General features: G+C 49.9%; 2 protein-coding genes across 2 annotated transcripts; both read right to left on the minus strand.

The window, feature by feature from the left end:
- Nucleotides 1-39: 39 nt before the first annotated feature.
- LOC130036734 (histone deacetylase 6-like) lies at nucleotides 40-4906 on the minus strand. Its single transcript, XM_056128634.1, has 5 exons — nucleotides 4719-4906; nucleotides 4508-4636; nucleotides 4295-4383; nucleotides 181-265; nucleotides 40-84 (listed from the first exon to the last, which is right to left on the minus strand). The coding sequence occupies exons 1-5, from the start codon at nucleotides 4815-4817 to the stop codon at nucleotides 40-42; spliced, it is 447 nt and encodes a 148-aa protein (XP_055984609.1). The 5' UTR covers nucleotides 4818-4906.
- Nucleotides 4907-13512: 8606 nt separating this feature from the next.
- Nucleotides 13513-20460, minus strand: GATA1 (GATA binding protein 1). The gene is made up of 6 exons (XM_056128668.1): nucleotides 20393-20460; nucleotides 16544-16782; nucleotides 15497-15874; nucleotides 15238-15383; nucleotides 14490-14615; nucleotides 13513-13936 (listed from the first exon to the last, which is right to left on the minus strand). The coding sequence occupies exons 2-6, from the start codon at nucleotides 16761-16763 to the stop codon at nucleotides 13559-13561; spliced, it is 1248 nt and encodes a 415-aa protein (XP_055984643.1). The 5' UTR covers nucleotides 16764-16782; nucleotides 20393-20460; the 3' UTR covers nucleotides 13513-13558.
- Between the last annotated feature and the right edge of the window lie 4669 nt (nucleotides 20461-25129).

A 25129-nucleotide genomic window follows, 5' to 3' on the forward strand; every position in this document is an offset into this window, starting at 1 on the left:
AGAACTGCCTCGTCTGCATCACAACAAGCTCCCCAGCCCTCACCTGTGAACCAGCATCAGCTCCTCCTTCTCAGCAAAGCGGGCCTAGAGAGACATGAGGAATAAAAGATAAATGCCCTGGCAGAGCCCAGGCCCTGATAGCTGCAACCCTCCATCTGTGGTATCTGCTCGGTAGCTCACCTTGAAAGACACACAGCGGTCCAGGAGGCCCCTCTGGATCAGCTGCTCCCTGATGACACGGAGACGCTCCAGGTTTTCCAGGATGCTATAACAGATAGTCACCACACAGGTATTGATGAGGACACAGGTAAGGACCACAGCTGTTCCTGTTCCACCAGGAGGAGGAGGTGCTGCTACCAAATCCTCCTACTTGGCCACTGCACTCAGTTCCTCTCTGGCCTCCCTCCATCCACTCTCATGCCCTCATCAGTCCTCTATCCACACAGCAACCAGGCACTTGTGAAAACTCAAATTAGACTGAGTCCCGACTCTACTGAAAATCTCTCACTTGGTGGGTGGGGGGAGAGCAATAGTACAGAGAGTAGGGCTCATGCCTTGCACACAGGAGATGTGGGTTTGATTCCCGGTAACCCACTCTGAGCCCACCAGGAGTGACTCCTGAGTAAGAGTCGGGAATAAGCCCTGAGCACTGCTGGATGTGGCCCCAAAACAGAAACCTTTCATACAGGTCAGACAGACAGTACAACAGGTAGTGCACTTGGCATGCATGTGACCAATCCAGGTTCAATTCAAAGCATACCATGTGCCCCCCACCCAAACACTGTCAGGAGAGATCCCTGAGGATAAGCCCTTCAGCATGCCCTGAGCACAACTGGGTGTTGCCCCCAAACAAAAAACAACAAGGGGGAGGGGTGGAGCAATAGTACAGCTGGTAGGGCATTTGCCTTTCATGTGGCCGACCCGGGTTCAATCACTGGCATCCCATATGGTCCCTGAGCACTTCCAGGAGTGATTCCTGAGTGCAGAGTCAGGAGTAACTTCTGAGCATTGCTGGGTGTGACCCAAAAAGCAAAAAAACCACAAACAAACAAACAAACAAAAAACAAAAAACTTGTTGTAAGGGCTAATAATACTATAGCAAGTAGGGTGATTGCTTTGCATGTGGCCAACCGAGGCTTGAACCCTGGCCTCCCATGTGGCCCCATGAGTACAGCCAGAAGTGATCCCTGAATGCACAGTCAGAAGTGGGCCCAGAGCACTAATAGATGTAGCCCCCAAACAACAAGAATTTTAAAAAATCTCATTTAGAGCCTGAAAAGATAATATACTTGATAAGGTACTTGTCTTGCATGCAGCTTGACCTGGGTTTGATCCCCAGCACCACCTAAGGTCCCCCCTGAGTACAGAGCAAGGAATAAGGCCCGAGAATTGCGGGGCATGGCTCCAAAACAAAAACAAAAACCTCCTGTGATGCTTTGCATGAACAAGACCTAGATTTAATCTCCAATACTTCAAAACAAACAAAACACTCATATACAGGAAACCTCTTACAGCTCCCATCTAATTCAAAGCAAAAGCCAGTTAAATCCTCCCTATGCCCCATAAGGCACTCAACAATTGAACTCTATCAGCTTTCTCCTTCCCTCTTGCTGCTTCTCCTACTCTGTTTTCCCAGTTCCTCAATCAAACCAAAATTTCTCCATTCAATCAACTCTTTTCTCTTTTAGAACTCTCTTCTCTCAGATATCTCCAAAGCTTACTCCTTTACCTCCTTTAGATCTCTGCTCAAGTATCAGGCAGCTTTCTATGAACACATGATGCAAACTGGAAGAGTTGGGCCAGACAGATAGTACAGAGTTTAAAGTGCTTGCCTAGTCTGTGGCTGAGCCGCAACAATGGTTCAAATCCTGAACCACATATATACCTGCCAGCACCATCAGGTGTGGTCAACAAGATCAGAACCAGCAGTGATCTCTGAGCATAGAGCCAGGTATGAGCCCTGGGCACTGCCAGCAATAGCCCAAATGCCCAAAACGAGAAAAATGAAACAGAAGAGTTAGGGGCCAATAAGAAAACAGTACATTTAGGCATTTTGCTTGCATGTGGGCGACACTGGTTTAATTCCTGGCACCAGTTTAATCCCTGGGCCCAATATGATCCCTGGTACTGCATATGTTCTCCAAAGCATTGCCGGAAGCATACAGAAGTGGTTCCTGAGCACAGAGCCATGAGTAAGCCCTGAGTACAGCCATGTGTGGCCCAACCCCCCCTCAAAAAAATTAAATAAAAAAAATAAAATAAAATGGAAGAGTTACCTCCCCTGCACTTCTCCCATTCTCCATTCTGATCTAGCACACTGTGTTTTTGTTTCTTTATAGACTAGCTTTCCTTTCTAAAATGTACTTTCCATTGTCCAAAAAAGCAAGGGCTGAATTTGGTTTTCAGGAACTGGTGCTTCTCCAGTTTCTAGGTAGAGGACAGATAATCTATTCAATAAGTAAAGTTGTGGGGGCCAAGGATATAGCTCATTGGTACAGGATTTGCCTGGCATGGGTGAGGCCATAAGTTCTATCCCTAGCACTCTAAGTAAATGAGGTCTTTGGGGGTTGGAGAGATATTACAGTAGGTGGAGTGCTTTTCTTGCATGTGGCCAATCTGGGTTCTATCCCTGGGATTCCACATGGTCCCCCAAGCACCGTCAGGAGTAATTCCTCAGTGCAGAGGCAGACGTAAGCCCTGAGAATCGCCAGTTATGACCCAAAATTCTTAAAAAATAAAGTAGTGGGAGAGAAGGCAGTTGGGATAGAGAAGGGACCACTATGGGAATGATAGTTGGAAATGATCATTCTGGATAAGAACTGCAATTAGGTAAAGGACCAAACATGATAACCTCTAAGTACCTGTATTGAAAACCTTAATGACCAAAAGGAGAGAGAAGAGCAGAGCAGAGCCTTCCATAGAGGCAGGCTGGTTGTGAGGAGTAGCAGGAGGGATACTGGGGACATTGGTGGTGGGAAATGCACACTGATGCAGGGATGGGTGATGGTACATTGTATGCCTGAAACCTGATCATAACCAGATCTGTAACTGTGTTTCTAACAGTGGTTCAATTAATTTTTTTAAATGAGGTCTTGTGCCTTCATGAATCTTATATTCAGGCAGGGGAATATAAGTACACTGATAAACAAGTTTTTTATTTTTTTTGCTTTTTGGGTCACACCTGGCAATGCACAGGGGTTACTCCTGGCTCTGTGCTCAGGAATTACCCCTGGCAGTGCTCAAGGGACCATATGAGATGCTGGAAATCGAACTCGGGTCGGCCGCGTACAAGGCAAATGCCCTACCCGCTGTGCTATTGCTCGAGCCCTGGTAAACAAGTTTTTACCAATATACCTATACTGGCAAGCAAGTATAACATCAAGAAGGGCTAGGAAAATCTCGGGGCTAGGGCCAGGGGAGTAGCCAGGCCAAGCTCTCTCTGGGAAAGTTGCCTTAAGATGTGAATGTGAACCAGGAGAGGAGAAAGGGTAAACGGATCTCTGGCAAAAAGGCAAGCAGAGGAAAGACCTAAGGACAAAGTGCCTGCACAGTGGAAGAAGAGCAAGGGGAGGAGAGTGTAGGAACTGAAGTGAAAATGAGGGTGCAGACTGGCTGATCGGGTTTCTACAGTGCAGCTCATGTGAAAACTTTGAGGTCCCAAGGAAGAATCTGGGCTTTACCTGGAGGGCACTGGCCTGACCCTGAAAACACCCAGAAAGAGGACATGATGGTATAAGCATAGTGCGGGATACCGTGGGGGAATATTTGGAGGTACAGGCAGGAAGGGTGAGGGTGGAAGCATGAGACAGTTGGAGAGGCATCTGCGAACCTATGTGTGTGATGGTGGTGGTGGGAAAGAGGTGAGATACAACTGAAACGGAAGGCTGAGAGGATTCCCTGGTATATGGAAACTCTTGTGAAATGGGGAGTGACTAAGGGTACTCAACTGAATGATCTGGAGCACCTCTACTGTAGTCTGCCTTCACTGAAGATGTCCTAATGCTGGCAACTGTTTAATGATCTCTCTGATCCACCTATTAGCTCCTAAAACATCAACAGTCTTACTGGACATCTCAAAGTCCTGACTCCAGAGGCACTCAACTAACAATGCTAAGTTAACAATATCTCAGCCAACGTTGGTTGGCTGCATAAAAGCTCTGTCAAGCCTGAATTCTCCTCCCTAAATCACTGCATCAAGATTTTCCTATTGATACCTATGAACAGGTTCTGACTGGGTTTGTGTGGTTTGGTAGGAGGGTGGCCTAGAAGAGCTGGTGGTGGTGGAATTCATTACCTGTTATCACAGAGGAGGTGGAATTCATCAGTTTGTTCATCAAACACCAAGCCTGTGCCAGTCAGCACCCTGCTCTCAAGGTTCAGATCCTAGGGGGCAGATGAGGGAAAAAGGAAGACACATCCACTTAGGACCCAAGTCAGAAGGAAAAAACAATTTCCCAGTATGTAGAACCTTAGGCAAAGTAAGAGACTGGGGTCAGGCCCAACTCACCAGCCCTTGCAGCCCAGAGATGATATCCTGCTCGGTGGATAGGCTGAGCTTTCTCATTCTGCCTTTCTTCTTCACCTCTGCTAGATTGGGGCTGGAGTGCCGTGTAGAACCTTTCTTTACACCTCGCTTCTGAAAAACAGAGAGGAATCAGAGTACAGGGCACGGGTGGCTACTGGCCCTTCCCCTCCTCAAAGCAGGTCTGAGATCTCACCGAGGTTGAGGTGCCAGCGGATTCCTGCGGGGGCGAGTGAGGGTGGTGCCGACCCCGCCGATGCCTAGTAGCAGAGGAATCCGGGCCAGTGGAGGTCATGATCGGGGAGACTTCGCGCCTGGCGCGGCCCTGGGAGGGGTGAGGTGAAGGTGACAGTGACGGCGCCCGAGAGCCCAGGGGACCCCAACATTGCCAGCCCCTTCCCAGGCCCCGCCCCCTCATCTCCGGCCCTAAGCGCTCCCTTTTCCCACCGTCTTCTAAACCCCGCCTGTCTCTAGGCCCGCCCCCAGTACCGGGCTTTCCATTTCCCTGGCCCCGCCCATCACGCTAAGCCCTGCCCGCCTTCTAGGCCCCACCCCCTCTGCGGGATTCGTTAGCCTGCCGCAATCTTGCCTTTTCACGAAGCTGTTGAGCCTCAGAGTCGGTCCTTTCAGCTAAACACCGTCCCTTCCCAGACTTTTGCGCCTCTCCTAGACCCCATCCCCTCACAAACAGCCCTCTACAGCAGCCACTAATCTTCCAGGAAAAATCAATCACCCTTTTACTACCTCCCAAGCCCCCAACTCCACCCCCTTATCAGGTCGGGCCCGCAACCTTTGCGCAGGGATCGGGTTTCCGCACCTAAGGTTTCAGCAAGCTCTTCGGAAAACTGCTCCTATTCCTCCTAGACTCCACCCCCTGTCTAGATCGTATCTCTAAGGTGTCAGCAACCCGCTTCAATCAGTTCGGGAGCCGCCTCACGCCACCTCCCATCCATCGCATTCCGCCCCCTGCCACGGACTTCGACCAATCCATTCGACCTTACGCACCGGGTGCAACCCTTTTCTCAAACTCCGCCCCTGTTTCGGGCCGCCAACCTCCCGGCGACCTGTATGGCCGCGGTTGCCAGAGCGCTTCTGTTCCATTGGGTCGGATCTCTACACAAACCCACCCATATCCCGCCCACAGAGCTGAGACCGTGCTTGAGGGCCGCGCCCCTCGCTAGAGCTCCACCTCCCTCTCCTCAAGAAAGGCAAGTTTGCGCGCAGGCGGTCGGGAGCGCTGGGGCATCTACTGATGACGTCAGACGTCAGGCGTGCCGCGTGCGTGCTGTCCTGCCTTCGCGCGCAGGGACCTGAGCGTGCCTTTTCCGTGGGTGCCGCCGTAGGGCTCCGAGCTGCTACGGCCACCGACCCTCTGTCCCTGTGCGATCCCTTTCAGAGACGTCCAAAACCCGCGTCCACTGTGCTTTGCGTTGCTCAAGAGAGCAAACTACATTGCCGAGCAGTAGGGAAGGGACGACTTCCGTCCTCCCCGCGGCTTCCTGCGCTGCACACCATGATGACGTAGCGCGGGCAGGCTTGCGGTGGCCTGCGCGCACGAAACTGGCAGTGGCTGCGGGGTGGCCCAAATAAAGTAGAATGTGTGTGGTGATCTTGCGGATGCCCGGCGATCAGAGTAACTAGTGACTAAGCGGGTACACAGGAAGGCCTTGCAATTAATTGTCAGCTATGCCCCAAAAGTGGTGAAGGATGGTGAAGGTGGGAGAAGGTTTAGGGGTGAGTCATGATTGGAATATAGGGCGTTGTTTTTAGCCACAATTTTCTAGTTCCCATTAAGGCTGCTCGCGAGAAGGAAATTGAGGTTAGGAAACTCACCCATGTGACCAGGGGCAAGTTACTGAACGTCAAGGCGTCAGTTCCCTCTTCAAGAAAGTTGTCACTGTTGTTTTCTGAGGCCAGAATGAGTTCTCAGCGGGGACTTGAACTGGGACCACAGCTCTCTGGGCTGGCCCTCCCCCATAAGCTCCCAAACTGTAATAAAAAGTGGGTACCTAGGGATCAGGGGGTGTTTCCCCTTTGCACCCCCACTCCAACTCCCTTCCACCTCCTAAGTCTAAAATGTCAAAATAGCAGCTTCGCTGGAGGTCGGTTTGTCTCCTAATCTCCCTCTCTCATTCTTCACCATTTCCTACCGGGCTGTAGGCTGGGGTGGGAGAGATAAGAAGTCTGGGCTTCAGTGTCGTCGTCGCTGCCTAACAGATTGACAGCTCCACTGCCCATTACTTGAGGCTTTGACCCTCTGGAAAGCTGCAGATCCAGTTTGCCCTATCCATCCTCTCTTGACCCATGCACACATTCTCTTATCCCCCACCATGGAAGAGGGTTACTAGACCTGACCCCCTTCAAACTCCACAAAGATGTTACACATACAGCAAAGAAAATGTATGCATGCCATGATATGCACTGAGGAGCGTTTGGGGGTTGCAATAACTTTTAAATTAAGTAATAGAGTCAGGCCCACTCAAGGCTCCCTACCTTATACTTTTGTTTTTATGCCGGAGGTTTGGCTACTCTCTGTTGGGGGAAATGAAACCAGGACTCCTATAGGCAAAGCAGGCCCTCCAGCCCTTTGAATATCTCTGTAGTACCAAAAACCCTTGTTTTGGGCCTTTAGAAGAGTGGGGGGGGGGGTTGTTTGTTTTGTTTTGTTTGTTTGTTTTTTGCTTTTTTTGGTCAGACCCAGCCGTGCTCAGGGGTTACTCCTGGTTCTGCACTCAGGAATTACTCCTGGCGGTGCTTGGGGAACCATATGGGATGCTGGAGATAGAACCCGGATGGGCATTGTGCACAGTAAACTCCCTACCCACTGTACTCTCTCTACCCCGAAGAGTGTTTTTTAGACAGCAGGATGTTGGCAGGCTTTCTAAAAAGGGACAGATAGTAAATATTTTAGGTTTTGAAGATCACATAAGACCCCTGAGGCAATCCCTCCTCTCCTTTCTTTTAAAATGGGCCAGAGTTAATGCTTGCCTTGCAAATGTTCAATCCCTGTTTGAACCCCTGCACCACATAGTGTCTCTTGAGCATTGTCAGGAGTGATCTCTGAGTGCACAGCCAGGAGTAAACCCTGAGCACCACTGAGTGTGACACAAAAACAAACAAAAAACCCAGTGAGGGTTGAAGAGCTATGACAGTAGTTAAGGTACTTGCCTTCCACTTGCTTGACCCTGGTTTAATCTGCGTACTGCACAAGGTTCACTGAGCACAGAGGACAGGAGGAAGCCCTGAGCACTGCCAGTTTTGACCCAATAGAAAAAACAACCCACTCACAATAAAATAGTGGTTTTCAGCCTTTTAAGCTGGATAGGTAAAAACACTGTCCTGCAATAAATATAGGAGCACAAATGTCTTTTTTTTGGATAGAGTCTTTGAGCCCTTCACTTCTGGATAGTCTTTGAGCCCTTCACCAATGCCAAGAAGTGTAATTGCTGTTCCCTCATATGTGTAATATAAAGAAACACGATAAGGAAATAACAAATGTCCAAAGGCAACAGAAACTGAGAAGTGGTCTTCAGTGGGAAGCTTAGGTGGGGATATAGAATGGGGAGATTCTGACACAGTGGTGGAGGAAAGCTGATGCTCTGGTGGAGGGTGTGATGCTGGAATGTCTTATGCAAGAAACCCTGCCATTATCAGCATCATAAACCTCGGTGCCTGGGGGGAAAACGCTGATCTGTTTCAGTGCCAGCTCCAAGAGTCTATGGACCCCACAGAGCTGTTCTCTCTGCTGTGGTAACTCCTGAAACGTGGCTAATCCCATGTAAAATGCACTGTGACCCATCTCACGGGTAGAAGAAATATAGCTTGCATTTGTATATTGATTACACTGAAATCAGTATAAATATTGGGGAATATAATGGATAAACACAAATCTTTTCTTGAATGGATATCCCATATTTTTGGTTTTGAGGTCATTCCTGGCAATGCTCAGAGTTGCTCCTGGCTCTGTACTCAGGAATTACTCCTGGAAGTGCTCTGGAGACCATGTGGGATGCCGGGGATCACATGCAAGGCAAACACTCTTCAGCCTTCTTTGCCCCCTGTCCCGCAACTTATTTTTTCAAAAATTTATTTTATTTTATTCCCCCTCCTTTTTATTGAATCATTGTTAAGATATACACTTACAAAGTTGTTCATGATTGTGTTTCAGTCATACAACATTTCAACACCCATCCCTTTACCAGTGTACATTTTGCACCATCAGTGTCCTCAGTTTCCCTTCTGCCATCCCCCAACCTGCCTCAATGGCAGACACTTATCTTTTCTCTTTCTCTCCCTCCCTCCTTCTCTTCCTCTCTCTGTCTCTCTCTGTCTCTCTCTGTCTCTCTGTCTCTCATACACACACACACACACACTCCATCCCTCTCTCCTTTTAGGTATTGTGGTACTGTGGTTTGCAATACAGGCACTGAAAGGTTATCATGTATATTACTTTACCTCCTTTAAACACTCAGTTCTTTTTTTTTTTTAGTGAAACACCATGAGGTACAGTTGTAGATTTACAAATTTTTGTGCTTGGTTTTCGATTATACAATGATCAAATACCCATCCCTCCACCAGTGCCCATTTTCCACCACCATGGATCCCAGTATCCCTCCCACCCCCCCATACCCCCTATCCCACCCTGCCTCTGTGGCAGGGCATTCCCTTTTGTTCTCTCTCTTTTGGGGTGTTGTGGTCTGCAAAAGAGGCATTGAGTGGCAATCATGTTCAGTCCATAGTCTACTTTCAATATGCATCTCCCCTCCTGGCAGGATCCTCCAAACAACCTTTATTTGGTGCTACCTTCTCTATCTGAGCTGCCCTTTCCCCTACAATGGCCGGCTGGCCTCTAAGCTATGGAGTAATCCTCCTGGTACTGATCTCGGCTATTCTTGGGTATTAATCTCCTATTTTGTTACTTTATCTTCCCCAGATGAGTGCAATCTTTCTATGTCTATCCCTCTCTTTCTGACTCATTTCGCTTAGCATGATACTTTTCATGTAGTACCACTTGTATGTAAATTTCATGACTTCATCTTTTCTAACAGCTACATAGTACTCCATTGTGTAGATGTACCAAAGTTTCTTTAACCAGTCATCTGTTCTTGGGCACTCAGGTTTTTCCAGATTCTGGCTATTGTAAAGTAAACACTCAGTTCTTGTCCAGAGTGATCATTTCCAACTATCATCCCATGCCTTCGCAATGCAGCTACTTGATAACTTAGAACTATGCATGATATTCCTATTGTATTTCCATTGGACAGCAATGCTATAAAGAATTTTCTTTAGAGAATTTAAGGGGGGCAAAGAGATAGTACAGCAGGTAAGGCACTTACCTTGCATATGACCGACTTGGGATTCATCCCCCAAGCCCCACAGGGTACCCAGGCCTTTGCCATGAGAGGTCCCTGAATGCAGAGCACAGAGTAAGTCCTGAGCACAGCCAGGTGTGGCTCAAAAACAAAAAAAACCCCATCTTGACAGCGATGGGGGAGGTGTCTCTTTAAAGTAAAACTACTCTCTCCTGCCTGGGGTCTGGAGAAGAATGTTTGGGGGTGGGTTTAAGCCACGTCTTGGAAGTGTTTAGGGCTTAGCACTGGCTCTGTGCTCAGGGATCACTCTCAGCAGGTTTGAGGGACACTATGTGGCACCGGAAAATTTGCTGAAAAGCATCTTCACTGCTATACTATCTCTCCAGCCTTCTCAGACACCATCTTTGTTTATTTGGAGGCCACACCAGTGATTCTCGGGGTAACTTCTGGCTCTGAAGTCAGGAATTGCTCCTGATGGAGCTCTGGAAATTCCATGCGATGCTGAGAATTGAGTTTGGCCACATGCAAGGGCAAGCACTCTATCTATCTTGACCCATCTCAGACACCATCTTAATGAGAGGAACAAAGTAAATATTATCAGTATTAAAGTCTGGCCAGAGAATGAGTTTACCAATAAGACAGTTTTATAAGAATGTAGGAAGGTATTTATAAGAGAATATGCAGTGAGAGAAGAGTTGAAGGAAATTTTTTCCAGGCAAATGGAAATGAGGTTTTTTATTCCAGGAGGCCAAAAATGGGGTTTTCCTAAAGAGGACCACATCAGAAAATCACAGTATCTTTAGGCCAGGTATTTCTGTGTTGGGTCCATACTAGATTCCTAGAGACAGACCACTTAGGGCACCCCATCAGGAATTAAACTAGGGACTCAGATAGGTGTCAGGCATATAGGTTTGGATAGGTGTCATGCGACTTGAGGCTACTGTAGGTAGGGCACTTGCCTTCCGTGTGGACAATCAAGATTCAATCTCTAGCACCCCATAGGGTTCCTAAATCCTTCCAGGAGATATCCCTGAGCACAAAGGCAGGAATAATTCTTGAGCACCACTAGGTATGCCCTCCCCCCCATAAAACCCAGATAGAGGGTTGTTTTGGTAAAACAGAGTATTCATGTTCATTTCTTGGGTACCTTTCAGGAGTAAAAGGTTCCCACTGATTTTAATCAGTTTTTTAATTTAATTTTATTACTATCTTATTTATGAGGGGGCACACCTGGCAGTGTCCAGGGCTTATTCCTGACTCTGTGCTCAGGCATCACTGCTGGCAGGAACCCTAAGCCCTGTACTATATCTCTGGCTCCTCCTGGCTTACTCCTGGCTCTGTGCTCAAGGGTCACTCCTTGCAGTGTATGGGGGACCCTAGGAGGTGACACGAATGAAACTACGGTCAGCCACGTGCCGGGCAAGCACCCACCCACTGTTCTGTCTCTCTTGCCCCTTCCCATCTGGGAGACGACAGCATCCCTGCTGACCATGGAAGCAAGTCCCCAATGCTGCTGCTCTAGAGAAAGGCCTTAGAGAACACCCAGTGATGTATGGATGGGACTTACTTGGAATGAGAGGCTGAGCCCCGCCCCCCTCCTGACTTCACTGCGTAAACTCCGTATGGTCAAGGCAGCTTCCTCAGGGAAGCTTCCCATTACTGAAAGGAGTCTGAGGCTGAGGCTACATTCATGGTCAAGGACACACAATGTTCTTCAGGGTTAACCTGGCCATGTAGCACACTCTGCCTTCTGGGTATCCTACATGGCAGTTTCACCATGACAGAATCATCCAATGTCATAGCTCTCTGGACATTTCCCTTTTTTCCAGTTCTTGGGCCACACCCAGCAATGCTCATGGGTTTCTTCCAGCTCTGCACTCAGGAATTACTCCTGGTAGGCTTGGGGGATCATATGAGATGTTGGGGATTGAACCTGGATCAGTTCCATGCAAGGCAAGAGCCTTACCTACAATTGATCTTTCCAGTCCTTCAAAGCGTATTTATTCTGGAGCTACAGCAGCTGACGCAGCTCAGCTGTGGCTTGACACACAGTGAAAGTGCCAGAATGCAGATATTGCTTCTAACTAGGGCTTTGAGGTAACTCAGGGATAGAGAACATGCATGACATGTGAGGCTCCAGGTTGACTCGACTACCTGCTGGCTAGTAGAGTGGTTAAAGGACAGGCCTGGGCATCCCTGTGCCTCCAGCTTTTTGGCCTCAGGTGACTGAGTGTCTCACCAGCTTTGGCCTATGCTCTTGTGTCCAGGTTTGTGCAATAGAAGAGCAGCTTTTATTTTGCAGGGAACCATCATCCAGATAAGTAGATGTTTCAGGAAGAGAATTGGCACCAAGAATTCCCTACTCCAAGATCTAAATATCCTCCTCTAGAGACTATTTTGTCACTCTAATCTCCCCCAAGTCCTTCTCTACCATTTCCCAAAGGGTTACAGTCTGAGCTGGGCCAAGGGAGATAAGAGCTGAGTAATAGGAAGCCCACAGACTCCCCCACAGACCCACAATGCCTTCTGACCTCCTTGATGATTACCAAGTCAGCCTCCCCCTTCCCACCCACTCCTGCCCCTTTCTTGTCTCAATGTTTTGGGTCCTTTGGAAGTAGGTACCTCGCTTGGGCTGAAACGACATATGTTAAGACCACTACAAAAAAGTGAACAATGCTCCTATGGGCCCCTGCCCCATAATACACTCACATGCACAGAGACTTACATAGAAATACCGGACTTGCCCCCCTTCTCCAGAAGGCAAATGACGCAAAGACCCCCTCATGGTCACAGCTCTCCCTGCGTGCACTGATACTTGTATACAATCCTCCTTAAACATTCTACAAATGATTATTCATCTAATTTTGTGCAGGGTCAGATATCTAGGACAGCAGGTGGGGTGCTTACCTTGCACCAACCCAGGTTAAATCCCTGGCCTTGCATAGGGTCCATTGAGCACTCTCAGGAGTGATCCCTGAGCACAGCCAGGAGGAAGCCATGGGTGCCGCTGCGTGTGGACCCCAAACCAAAACCAAACAATGTGTACCCAGTACAGAAGTGTTCAGGCTGCCTCATAAATCACCGCCAAGGGGATGAAGAGTTAGTATATGTAGTAAAGCACTTCTGAGCGCCACCAAGGGTCCTCCAAGCCTCACCAGGACTGATGCCTGAGCACAGGGTCTCAAATTAGCCCCCAGCACCACTGTGTGTGGCCCAACCTCCCTTCTCCCAGAAGATAACCCTAAGGGGTGCCCAAGTTTCCAGGCACACACTGTCATATGCCCTTGCACTGTCTCTCCTACCACCTCACACCTCCCAATCACATGTTGTCCATCATGCTGTGTGGTGACACACGCCATCTCTCCCACCTGCATGCTCTCACAACCAGCCATTCACAGCCATGGTTACCATGAATATATCACAATCATAAAGCTATGTGTTATCTCCCATGGGCCCACAGCACCACACCCTGTGGCTGTCCTTTGTGTCATTGCAGAACCACAGGTGCAGAGCTGCTCTCCACTACCTGCTGAGTTTTAGCCAGTCTCCCAGAACTCACACATTGGAGGTCAACCACACAGCTCTGATTCCTGTGACTCTCTGTTTTATTTTACAAAAGCCTGAATGGTCCAGACCAGGGAGTGTCTGAGGCCTAGAGGGTTGGCTGGTACAGGCTACTTGAGGAGAGGGGCACCACCCCTCACCCCAAAGCATGCCTGTGCCCTCAGGAGCTGAGCGGTGCCACCACAGTGGTGGCAGTGGTGGTGGGTGGCACGGGGCCTGTGGGGAAAGAGCCTGTGGGGGAACCCAACAGGGGTGCTGGGAAAGGCATAAGGTGGCTCACAGGCCCAGACAGCACCACAGGCCCCAGGCCTTGGTAAAGATGAGCAGTACCAGATGGGCCCAATGTCAAGCCTGAGGCTACCTCCCCACAATTGCCATTCCCGCTGCCCCCAGCCACCACCATGAAGCTGCTGGCTGCTCCTTCGGTGGTGGCAGCTGCGCCTCCTAGGCTTGAGCTCCGCTTCTTTTTCCCTTTGCCGGATGCCTTGCGGTTTCGTGTCTGAATACCATCCTTCCGCATGGTCAGGGGCCGATTTACCTGCCAAAAGGGAGGCCAAAGGCTGTCAACTCCACACCTCTGCATCTGTGACCAGATGTTTGGCACCTACTTGTTTGGGAAGGGAGGGGTGTTCAAGGTCTAAGAGAGCAGGAGAGGGCCTGGAGCAGCTACTGTCCTAAAGTGTCTGAAAGCTCCAAACTTCTGGAGTTTAGGGCAGCTCTAGGGCAGAGGAGTGGAAGGTAGCTGGAGGGAGGAGGAAGGGAAGTGGAGATGGAGGAGGGAAAAATAAGGGGAGAATGAGTGGAAGGGATGGAGGAGGGCAAAGGAGAGAAGAGGAGGAAAAGGAGGGAGAAGGGAGGGAAGAAGGGCTAAGAGTGGCTGGAGAGGCCCAAGTGATAGCAAAGCAGCTTGCTTTGCATGAGGCCCACCTTTTGTTTGATCCCCAACACCCCAGGAATGATCTCTGAACACAGGAGTCAGGAGTAAGTCCTGAGCATTGCCATGGTGGGCTCCTCCCCCAAATAGAGGTGGGCTGGATCAGAGGCATTTGGGCCCACAAGGCGAAGAGAGAGACTCGGAGGTGGTTTTGTACCTGATGGAGCTTGTAGTAGAGGCCGCAGGCATTGCACACAGGATCCCCACTGGCATTTCTCCGCCACAGTGTCGTGGTGGTTGTCTGGCAATTGGTGCACTGGGTACCTGCCCGTTTGCTGACAATCTGTGTGAGGGAGAGAATATGAAAGGGCACCCAATATTAGGGCACAGGACCCCCAAAGATAGGCTTAAGGACATCCTGTGTGGAGACCAGGAGAAGGCCTGCCTTCTGGGGGAAAGGAGAAAACCCCTGTCTGGGGGATGGCCCCTGGCCAGCTCAACTTTGGCTATCCAGGGGAATGACCTGGGGAGCTGAAATAAAAGGCCCCAGGCAGCATCCCAGACCCATGCAAACAACTGTGGGGTTTCAATGTGCCCCAGTGAATCTGAGGATGGAAAGTGGGCAACTAACTGGTATCCTGTGAAGAAAAGCGGGGCATAGGCCTTCCCTGTGCAAAGCTGCTTCCTGTGTGTGTGCTTATCTATTTGTTTGGTTTTGGGCCACACACGGTAATGTTCAGGGCTTACTCCTGACTCTGCACTCAGGAATTACTTCTGGCTGTGCTTGGGAGAACATATGGGATGCTGGGGATTGAATTTGGGTCAGCCATGTGCAAGGCAAGCTCCCTAGCCACTGTACTTTTGCTCTAGTCCCTGTGTGTGTTGTTGGGATCAATGGAATGTGGGCTCCTGGAGCTGGAAAGAAGGCCATTTCTGGGGAAGGGGAGGCAGGCCTGGGATCTTACCAGGCGCTTCTTGGGTCGGATGAGGGGCCGGTTTTGCCCATTCATCTTGTGATAGAGGCCGCAGGCATTACACAGGTAGTGGCCTGTTCTGTCCCGCCGCCACAGTGGAGTGGCTGTTGCACCACAGTTCACACACTCCCTGGCCTCTGAGGGTGGGGGGAAACAGAAGATAATGGGGAACCATTGCTTATCTCACCTTTGCCTTGGACCCCACTACTACCACCACTTCAAGCACCCCTTCCCTTTATGGGAATCTTACCAAACGAGGTCAGGGGCAGGGTTCCACGAAGCTTGGGGGAAGAATAAGTTGCTGGATTGAGGGGACTCCCAGTGGGAGAAAAGAAAGAACTAGAAAAATCAGGGCCCCCATAGGCACTGCTGGGGACAGGGATAGATGAAGGCAGAGCAGGACCCAGGGTCAGGAGGTCTGGACTCAGCCGTTCTGTCTTTAGGGTCTCCAGGAAGCTGCTTCCTCCTTTCCCCTCGGGGTCTTCAGGGGCCTGGGGAGGGGAGTCCTCACGGGCAGGGCACACAGTCGAGGCCGGGTAGAGTCCAGTCTTGCCGTAGGCCCAGCTGGCATAGGCCGAACTCCCTGGAATCCCCTCCATACAGTTGAGCAGTGGGTACACCTGAAAGACTGTTGAGAGAGGGGACAAGAGAAATGAGGAGAGGATAGTCTCAAACTAGGGTGCAATAGTATCCCACCACACAAACATGGTGGGCATGACTAGTCTTTCCACGGCTGTCCAGAATAGCTGGAAATCCTGAACCTCGTGGCTCACTCTGGCAACTGCAGGAACCTTTTTAGGTGGGAATGGGGGTTTGGGGCCACACCTAGCAGCACTCAGGATTTACTTCTGGTTCTATATTCAGGGATTACTCTTGGCAGGTTTAGGGGACCACATGAAATGCTGGGGATCAAATCTGTGCTGGTTGCCTGCAAGGCAAGTGCTCTACCTGCTGTGCTATCTTTCCAATCCCTTTAACTACTTCCAAATGGATTCTGAGGGCTGTGGGTCTTGGGAGTGTCACGGATCACTTGACAACTAGGCTGACCACAACCTACATCCAGTGTTGCTTCCCAGTATGGCTCCACCATCAGTGCCTGTCAAGAGCATTGACATTTCCAGGTCTGGGCTCATGGATGCCAGCGCCCTTTCTTCTGGTTAAGGGAAAGTGATTGGCATAGCCCTGTGAAGGCTTCTGGCCATTTTCAAGATGGTCTCATGGTAGGATGCTGCTCCAGGAAAGGCCTGAACAGAGCCCCCAGTAGTGTGGAACTAAGAGAACTGTGCAAAGGGGTTACCTGAGGAATGCCTGTAGGCCTCAGCATCTCTGTAGTAGGCCAGAGCTGCTGCTGCTGCACTGGCGGTGCTTGGAGTCGTGGAGGAAGTAGATGCATCCAAGCCCTCTGGCCCAGAGGGAAAGAAGACCCCTGACTCTGGTGATGAGGGCACCAGAGCAGGATCCACAAACTGGGGCAGGGGCTCTGAGGATCCCAGGGCCCCCAGGCCAGGGAACTCCATGGGGCCTCTGAGATTGGACCTGTAAGGACAAGAAGTCTCCTCAGATATGGAAACGTTCTTCCATTCCTTCCCCCAAGTCCAGTCCCCTCTCTCTCTTCTGCATCTCTCTCCCTTTCAGCTCATCGTCTCTTCCTTGCCTTCTATTTCATGCTCTCTAACCTCCTCTCCACCCATTATTTCCTTTCTTCCCCTGTACCTCTTCTTTCTCTTCCTCCCACTCTTTTCCTCATCTCCTTCTCTCCCTTCCTCCTCTCACTTCTTGAACATCTCCCATTCAACATCCTTTCTTTCTCCCCCTTTCTACTTCTGACTTGTCTCCTCTCTTTCCTCCTCCTTTCCCTTACTTTTCTTTTCCCCCTCCTCTTCCTCTCTCCTTCAGCCTTATCCTTTCTCCCTTCTCATTACTTCCCGTATCCTCTCCCCTCTCCTTCTCTCTACTCTCTTGTCTTCTCTTCTATTCTGTTTTCTCCTCTTCTTTCCTCTCCCCTCCTGTCCCCTCCTCTCTCTTTTCCTCTCCTCTTCTTCCCTCTGCCTTCCCATCCCCTCCCTCCCTTCCCCTGCCCTCCCCTCCTCTCCTCTCCTCTCCTCTCCTCTCCTCTCCTCTCCTCTCCTCTCCTCTCCTCTCCTCTCCTCTCCTCTCCTCCCCTCTCCTCTCCTCTCCTCTCTTTCCTCTCTTATCTCCTCTCTTCTCCTGTCCCACCCCCTCTCTCCTCTTCTGTTATTTCCTCTCTTCCCTCTCCTCTCTTCTCAAATCTTACCTTCTTCTTTATCTCTTATCTGCTTCAGTTCCCCCTCCTCTCTCCTTCCTCCTCTGCTCACTTCTCAGCAATCTTCTTTCCCTCTCCCCTTTATACATCACCTCAACTCCTCTTTTCTCCCCCAATTCCCCCAATCTCTTCCAATTCTCTTTTTCTTCACCTTCTGCTTTTCTACCCATCTCTCTTGTCATTCTCTCCTTCCCCCTTGTCTCCACTTCCTTTTCTCCCTCTGCCCCTCTATCCCCACCCCCTCTAAAAAAGTCTGGGTTGAGGGGTAGACTGGGGTACAGAACCAGGGTCTGTTTGTCAACCCCTGAGACCTTAGGGCTCACCCTCCTGTGCTCCCCAACTTCATCTCTATCTGTTTCATCTTCCCTTCTGACTTTCTCAGAAACCCCATGGTTTCCGGCTTGACTCCTCCCCCACCCCGTTGTTTGCAGAGGGCCCTGTAAGTTCCTCCCTGCTACATGGGGGTCAGTACCCCCACTTCTTATCTCTGCCATCCCCACCCAACTTTTGAAATCACCCCCAGGCCTCTGGCTTCCTCCAGGAGGGGGCCAGGTGGGAGGTGCTCCCTCTCCCCATACCCTCTCCCCTGTGGAGGGATGTCAGAGTTCTGCTTTCTCATTCATCAGTCCCCACACTCCCGGGCCTCAGTTTCACTAGCCCCTAGCTTCCAGAGAGGGAGGAGGTGACAGGGACAGGTAAGGCCTTTGAGATATATAGTGACAGGGTCTCTGCCGTATTCAAATCTGCCCTCCTCTGAGTGAATCCCTGTATCCTTATAGCTCTTTCCCTGACCCTGTTTCTCTTCTTCAGTCTGGTTCCCTAGTGCTTGCCCAGACTCCTTTCCTGTCAAGCTACCCCTTACCTTTGTCTGTCTGTCTGTCTCACTCACTCTCCACAAACACGCACACAGCCTTATTTCCACGTCTCTTTTCCTGTCCCCATATTCTTGGTCATGCTTTGTTGAGCCCACCCCAGCTGACAAGCCTGGAAAACTGTCCTTGCACCCAACTTCCCTGTGAGTTGTACCTTCTGCATTCTGTAGGGCGCAATTAGTCAAAGGCCAGCATCTGCAACCTAACTGACCACCAGACAAAGAGGCCAGGGCCAGGCTTTGGGCAGGGGCTATGAAGGGGAAGACCTAGTCCACTCCAGGAGCACACCCCTATCATGTCCAGGCCCCAGAATCCTTACTGTCCCTCCCTGAGGAAGGGGTTCTCCTCCTACTACTTAGCCCTCTATTCCCTCTCTGCCTCCCCCATGTTTTCACTGTTCCCCATCTCTCTCCTCTTCTCCCTTGCAGTCTCTCTTACTCAGAGGCTCTTTCTGTTTCTCTTCCCTCTCGTCATGCTACCTTCTGGTGCTCAATGGTCTCTTCTTCCCTTCTCTTCTCCTGTGTCTTGCTCTTTTAGTCTCTGTCACCTCTGTTCCTTTATCCCCTCCTTCCTTCACACTCTCCATCATTTTCCTCTGACATCACAGCTCCCCCCCATTCCTGCACCTTGAACCTTGGTGGGTTGAGCTGTCCCCCTCCCCAGTTATCACTCTCTGGACCAAGATAAAGTTTATCTCAAGGCTGGGGGGTAGGAAAGCTCCTTATCAGCTTCCCCAGTAGAGTAAGTGCTACCTCAACGTGGCAGACTGCAGCCAGACCCTCAACAATCCCTCACCAAGCCCCTCAGCCCAGGTAATACCCCATTCCCAGTCCTTAAGTGTGTGTGTGTGTGTGTATGTGTGTGTGTGCATGTGTGCAACGGGGGTGGGAGTCCCGAGAAAGCAAAGGGAACAAAGATAGGGGGTTGAAGGCAGATTATTTGGGCAAGTATTTTGAGTGTCATTGATGGCTTTGAAGAGTCAAGGAAGGTTTGGTGTGTTGCTCTGGAGTTTACGGGAAACAGGGCCGGAGTTGGAGGAGCAGTGCTAATATTGAATGCTCACTTCTAGGGACCAGACATAGGATGGGAAAAGAAAAAGCATATTGGGAAATCAAAGGTGAAGACCAAGAGAAAGTTGAAATGTCGGAGATATTTGAGGAGTCAGACATGGCTTCTGAGGATTCGCAGGGGAAGTTTGTGAATCCCACAGAGTTTTGCTGGTGCAGAGATGGAGTTTAAGGGTGAATGATGGTTTTAGGCAGATCGGAAAGGTTGCTGATGATGAGAAACCAGGTGCTACAGAGGGTTTGAGTAACTGAGAAGAAACTGGAGTATAGAAAAGTTGGGGGAGGCGAGAGGAAAGATGGGAGGACAGAGAAGTGAGAAGCTGAGATGTGGCTGGAAGACACAGGAAGGCAGAGGTCATATGAGATCTGGGTGCTCTATAGTACAAAGACATTTTGGTAGACTGTTTGGGAGGGGAGGAGAGAGAAATCACGGGAAATAAATATAGGGTTTGAGATGGAGTGAGAGGAAGGAGTTCCTGTTTGGCAGGACAGATGCAGGTTTGGAGTTTAAGAGAATTTAGGACTGATACAAAGATGCTGGGAGCAGAAATATTTGGAGGGGCAAAGTTAGCTGCTTGAGAAGTTAGGGTGACTGGAAATCAGCTTGGGCCAGAAATAGGAGTAGGGGGAATGAAGGCATGGCTTAAGGAGCATAGATGGGGAGACATAGTTAAGGGACCTGAGTAAAGATATCCTGAAGAAATGAATAGGAGCAGAGGTGGAATTTGAGAAGTAGATTTGAGGTAAAGATAGAGGGTTAGAAAGACCGAGGTGGTCTGGAGGAGCTATGGAGGGATTCAGAGTGGTAGACACTTTGGGGACCAGTGGCGATTTGGAGCAGGCTGGGGGAGCAGTCTTCAGGTAAGGGGCAGCAGGCCCAGGGTTTGCCTTGCTTTGGGGGTCTTGGGGGTGCTGAGACTGACCTGAGCTGGTTGGGTGCAGAGTGTTCAGCCGCTTTGGGGATGTGACGAGCTCAGTGTGCTCCCCAGGGTGTCCCGGCTGGCCTTGGTCTTTGAGGCTCCCTCCCCTCTCCCTTGTCCCTCCACCCCAGGGAGTGGCTGATGCCCCAGTGGGTGGGGCGACCCAGGGGAGGGGGAGGCCCACTGCTGCTGGGGCACCCTGTGGCCAGTGGGGGCCTTTCTCTACCCCATTTGCCCACCAATGGGTCCTTGGACCCTGCTCCACTGGAGCTACTGCGGCATTCTCTGCCCGGCTGAACAGAATGAGTGGCCAAGCTCCGATATGAAAAGCAGAGAGGGCCTCCTAAACCCTGAAGGTGCAGGGTATAAGGCCTCACAGGGGCTTGTGTCTTCTGGCTGCAGGGAGGGGAAGAGAGTGACTGTACCCATTTTTCAGGCAAAGTGAATGAGCTTGAGAGACCTTCTTTGGTGGTATTTGAGCCGGAGCGTATGGATTGAAGGGAAGTAAATAGTTTCTTTAGGAAAGAAGAGAGAAAGGAGAGAGAGAAAGAGAGAACTCCAGGACATCAAGGGAAAAAAGGACGTAAATGTACTCCAAGTTGTAATGTGTGGGCAAGTCCAGAATGAAGTGCACCCATGGGAGATCTTTCCAACCCAGGCCCTCTGCCAGCCCATCCCAGGGGACAGACCAGGACTGGCAGGAGGCAAGGGTACACTCACTCAGCTCCCCACTGGGGCTTACGCCAGCTCTGGCCTGCCCTGGGGCAGCAGATAAGTCTTATCAGATGGAGGCGACAGTGGCTGTTGGCTCAGCGGTAACAGGCTGTATTGGGATGGGGGGCAGGGCAGGGGGGCACCCTGGGACAGCAGCCTCAACTTCTTGCCCGCCATGATGCTGGGAAGGCGGGAAACCTGGCCTTGGCTACTCTGCCAGACCTTGAGAAGTTGTGAGGAAGGGAAGGAGATGTGAAAGGAGAGAGACCAGGATGGAAGGACATGGCAATGAGGAGAGACTGTGAGTGGCAGAGCAGGGGAGAGGTGAGGGGGAGAAGGAGAGAGGTTGAGAGAGAATGACAGCTGGAAGAAGGCCAAGAGAGGCCATAGAAAGAAAGGATAGACAGCACATGAGAGATGCACCCAGAGCCGGACAAAGGGAAATACAGACCAGACTGGGAAGACAAGAGACTAAGAGACAGATTGGGCTGAAGTCCTTAAGATAAATCCTGAGAAGTGCTGGCCAAGGATGCAGACAGAGAGAATAAGAAAAAGTGACAGAAGGTGACAAAGATGAAGTGGGAGCGGGGGCAGGGTCAGGGGACAAGGGCAGTGACTTGAGTCAAAGAAAGACCCTGAGGACTTGGACCAGCCAAGGGGAGAGGCCCAGACATGTGGTACAATGGAGGGAAGGACAAGGAATGTGGCTGACATGGGTCTAGGTGGTCTGGAGCTCCCATCTATGTGGGCTGAGAGGGTCCCCACAGTTGCTGCAACTCTGCAGCTCAGTCCCCACATTCCTGCCCAGTCCTACCAAATAACAGAGACAAAGTGAGACAGACCTGGGCCTGGCCTGGCCTGAGAACTACCTGTGCACCCAGTAGGTGCCCACCTTGGGTCCCCAAAGGGCTGACTGTAAGACTACACAGTCCCAGTACTCTTGCCAATCCATTCTACAGATGTGAAGACTGAGACCTACCAATGGCTAAAGGTCAGGAGGAAGCCCTGAGTAGTGAATTTTGTTCATGTTTACCCTCTTCCCATCCCCACTCTGAGCCTCAGTGTTGGGAGAAATTGGAGCTTTTCCAGGCTATCTTGAAGGAGGAACAAGACCAAGGTCACCACTTTGCATGTTTTAAGATCTTGCTGGATGCCGTGGCCTTCGCTAAGCCCTTGTCAGGACAAGATTACTATGATTTAAGTGGCAAGGGTTTCAGGACATCTTCTCGAGCTGATGGGTGGCCTTGGACAAATTGCTCATAAATAATTTTAAAAATAAAATAAATAGGGGTCAAAGATATAGGACAGCAGGCATGATGTTGCTTTGCATGTGGCCAACCGGGTTTGGTCCCCAGCATCCTATATGGTCCCCTGAGCCCTGTCAGGAGTTATCCCTGAGGGAAGAGCCAGCATTAAGCCCTATGCACTGCCAGGTGTGGTCACATAAAAAATACAATAAAAATAAATAAGTTGGATTCACTTGAATATGAAATCTCAATAAACGCTTGTCTTATTTTTATACTGAATATCTACTAAATATAAGGAAGAATTGTTGACTGTTTCACCTTAACAAATAGACTTTGAATATTACTACTTACTTATTACTACTTACTTACTGACACCAATGCTAATGAATTTTAATCTAAGATACCAGCTCTGAATAATCTCCTATTATTTCTAATGTTGATAGTAGTTAAAAGACTCATGTTACTAGTAGCACTGACATAAATTGAAGGCCATTATTATTTTCTGGTGAGGAGGGTGGTGCTCAGGGTTTACTCCTGGCTCTGTCCTCAGCGATCATTCCTGACAGTCTTGAAGACCATATGGGATGCCGGGGATCAAATGCCCTACCCACTGTACTATCTCTGTGATCCCAAGGCTATTATTATTAGTACTTGTTATTAATCAAATATCATCCTACAAACAGCAATAACATGAATGCAAACAGACATAAAGACTCTTTCTAGCACTAATGGAATGGCAGCATAGTCAGCCCAGCAATAATTAGCCCAGCAAGCTCAGGTCCCTGGCCAAGTGCTGGAAAAGCCCATTGTTCCACATGTGTGTGGAGGTGGACTTGGTGGTGTGAGTAGAAGCCCAGTCTGGGATTGACCCAGAGAAAGGAGGATGGTCACCCATGGTCCTGGATGTGTGTTTCAGTGGCGACTGTGATTTCCCACATCCTTCCTGGGCAAGTCAACACAACCCATTTCTTTGCCTGAAAAATGGGTCCAATGGTTAGCACCCACACGGAATTCCATCACTCTTCACAGGGCCTGCCCAGCACACCCTAAATGAGACCAGTGCCCTTATTCATCATCCTGATGACCAGGAGCAGCATTGGCAATGTGGATGAAGAAAATAAGTCCCCTCCCACCCCTCAAGCCCTGCCAGTTGGGAAGAGCAGGTAAGACATGTGGATGTGTGTCTTATAGGGCAGTGGCCAGGGTGTTTGTCTTACTTGAGCCCTACCTGGGTTCAGTGCCCCACAGTCCTCCAAGTCCACCAGAAGTTATACCTGAGTGTGGAGTCAGGAGTAAGCCCTGAGCATAGCCAGGTGTGGACCAAAAAACCAAAAACCAAACAAAGAAGACGTGTGTTTCAAGCCACGGTTTGACTCCTGGATACACAGCCCATATCTTTCTGCCTGAGTTGGGAAAGAGTGTGCAAAGGGAAGCCAAGGGTGGGGAGTGGGAACCTCTGAATCCTGCCTTCATCAAGAGCCCAAAACTATGAAGCTCTCAGGGTACCTCAACCTATTCCCTCCCCCATCCGCATGGAAGGGGCGCGGGCGCACATGTCTGCGGTGACAGTTCAGCCAGCAGAAACGCAGCTGGGTGTGGGCAGATAAGGGAATCGGCAAGGCCAGGCCAGCTTTTGGGGGGAACCAATGAAGGCGGGGGTTGGGGTGGGGGTGGCATGTCCAGCCAAATGTCCTCTCTGTCAGGCTTCCATGTGAAACTCTTTCCAGAAGCCTTTCTGGATGAGCTCCCTCTCTCCTGGCATCTTTTGAGGTTCTAGATCACATGGCATTTGCCTCTTTCAGATTTGGAGGCCTCCAGGCAGGAAGGAGCTCCTCCACTTCTTTGTTCTACAACCCGGAGAGAAACAGCAAGAATGTCAACGCAAAATCCTAAGGACCTGGAAATATTGTCTCTGAACCGTTGTGTGTATGAAAATATAAATATACCTAAGCTTTTGTAAAACATTGTTTTGCCTTATTTATTTATGTGTTTTATTTTTGTTTTTTGGGCGACACCACGTGGTGCTCAGGGTTTACTCCTGGCTCTGTGCTCAGAAATCACTCTTGGTGGGCTCTGGAAACCATATGGGATGCCAGGGATTGAACCGAGGTCAACCTTATGCAAGGCAAGAGTCTTACCCACTTTATTCTCCAGTCCGATTTTTTCCTTATTTTTCTAAGATTCTTTTAAAAGAAACAATATATTCAGGGGCCCAGAGATGACTACCAAGGGCTAAAAAAATAAGCTTTGGTACTAATCTCGGCCATTCTTGGGTGTTAGTCTCCTATTTTGTTACTTTACGTTCCCCAGATGAATGCAATCTTTCTATGTCTATCCCTCTCTTTCTGACTCACTTCGCTTAACATGATACTTTCCATGTAGTACCACTTGTATGTAAATGTCATGGCTTTGTCTTTTCTAACAACTACATAGTACTCCATTGTATAAATGTACCAAAGTTTCTTTAACCAGTCGTCTGTTCCCGGGCACTCAGGTTCTTTCCAGATTCTGGCTATTGTAAAGAGTGCTACAATGAACAAACAAGTGCAGATGTCACTTCAGGAGCACCAAATAAAGGGTGTTGAGAGGATCCTCCCAGGATGGGAGAAGCATGCTGAAAGTAGACTATAGACCAAACATGATTGCCACTCAATGCCTCTTTTGCAAACCACAACACCCAAAAGAAGAGAGAGAACAAAAGGGAATGCCTTGCCACAGAGGCAGGGTGGGATGGGGGGGATGGGAGGTGGGAGGGATACTGGGATCCGTGGTGGTGGGA

This window comes from Sorex fumeus, unplaced genomic scaffold, assembly GCF_029834395.1.
Source record: "Sorex fumeus unplaced genomic scaffold, SorFum_2.1 ptg000065l, whole genome shotgun sequence".
Lineage (NCBI taxonomy): Eukaryota > Metazoa > Chordata > Mammalia > Eulipotyphla > Soricidae > Sorex > Sorex fumeus.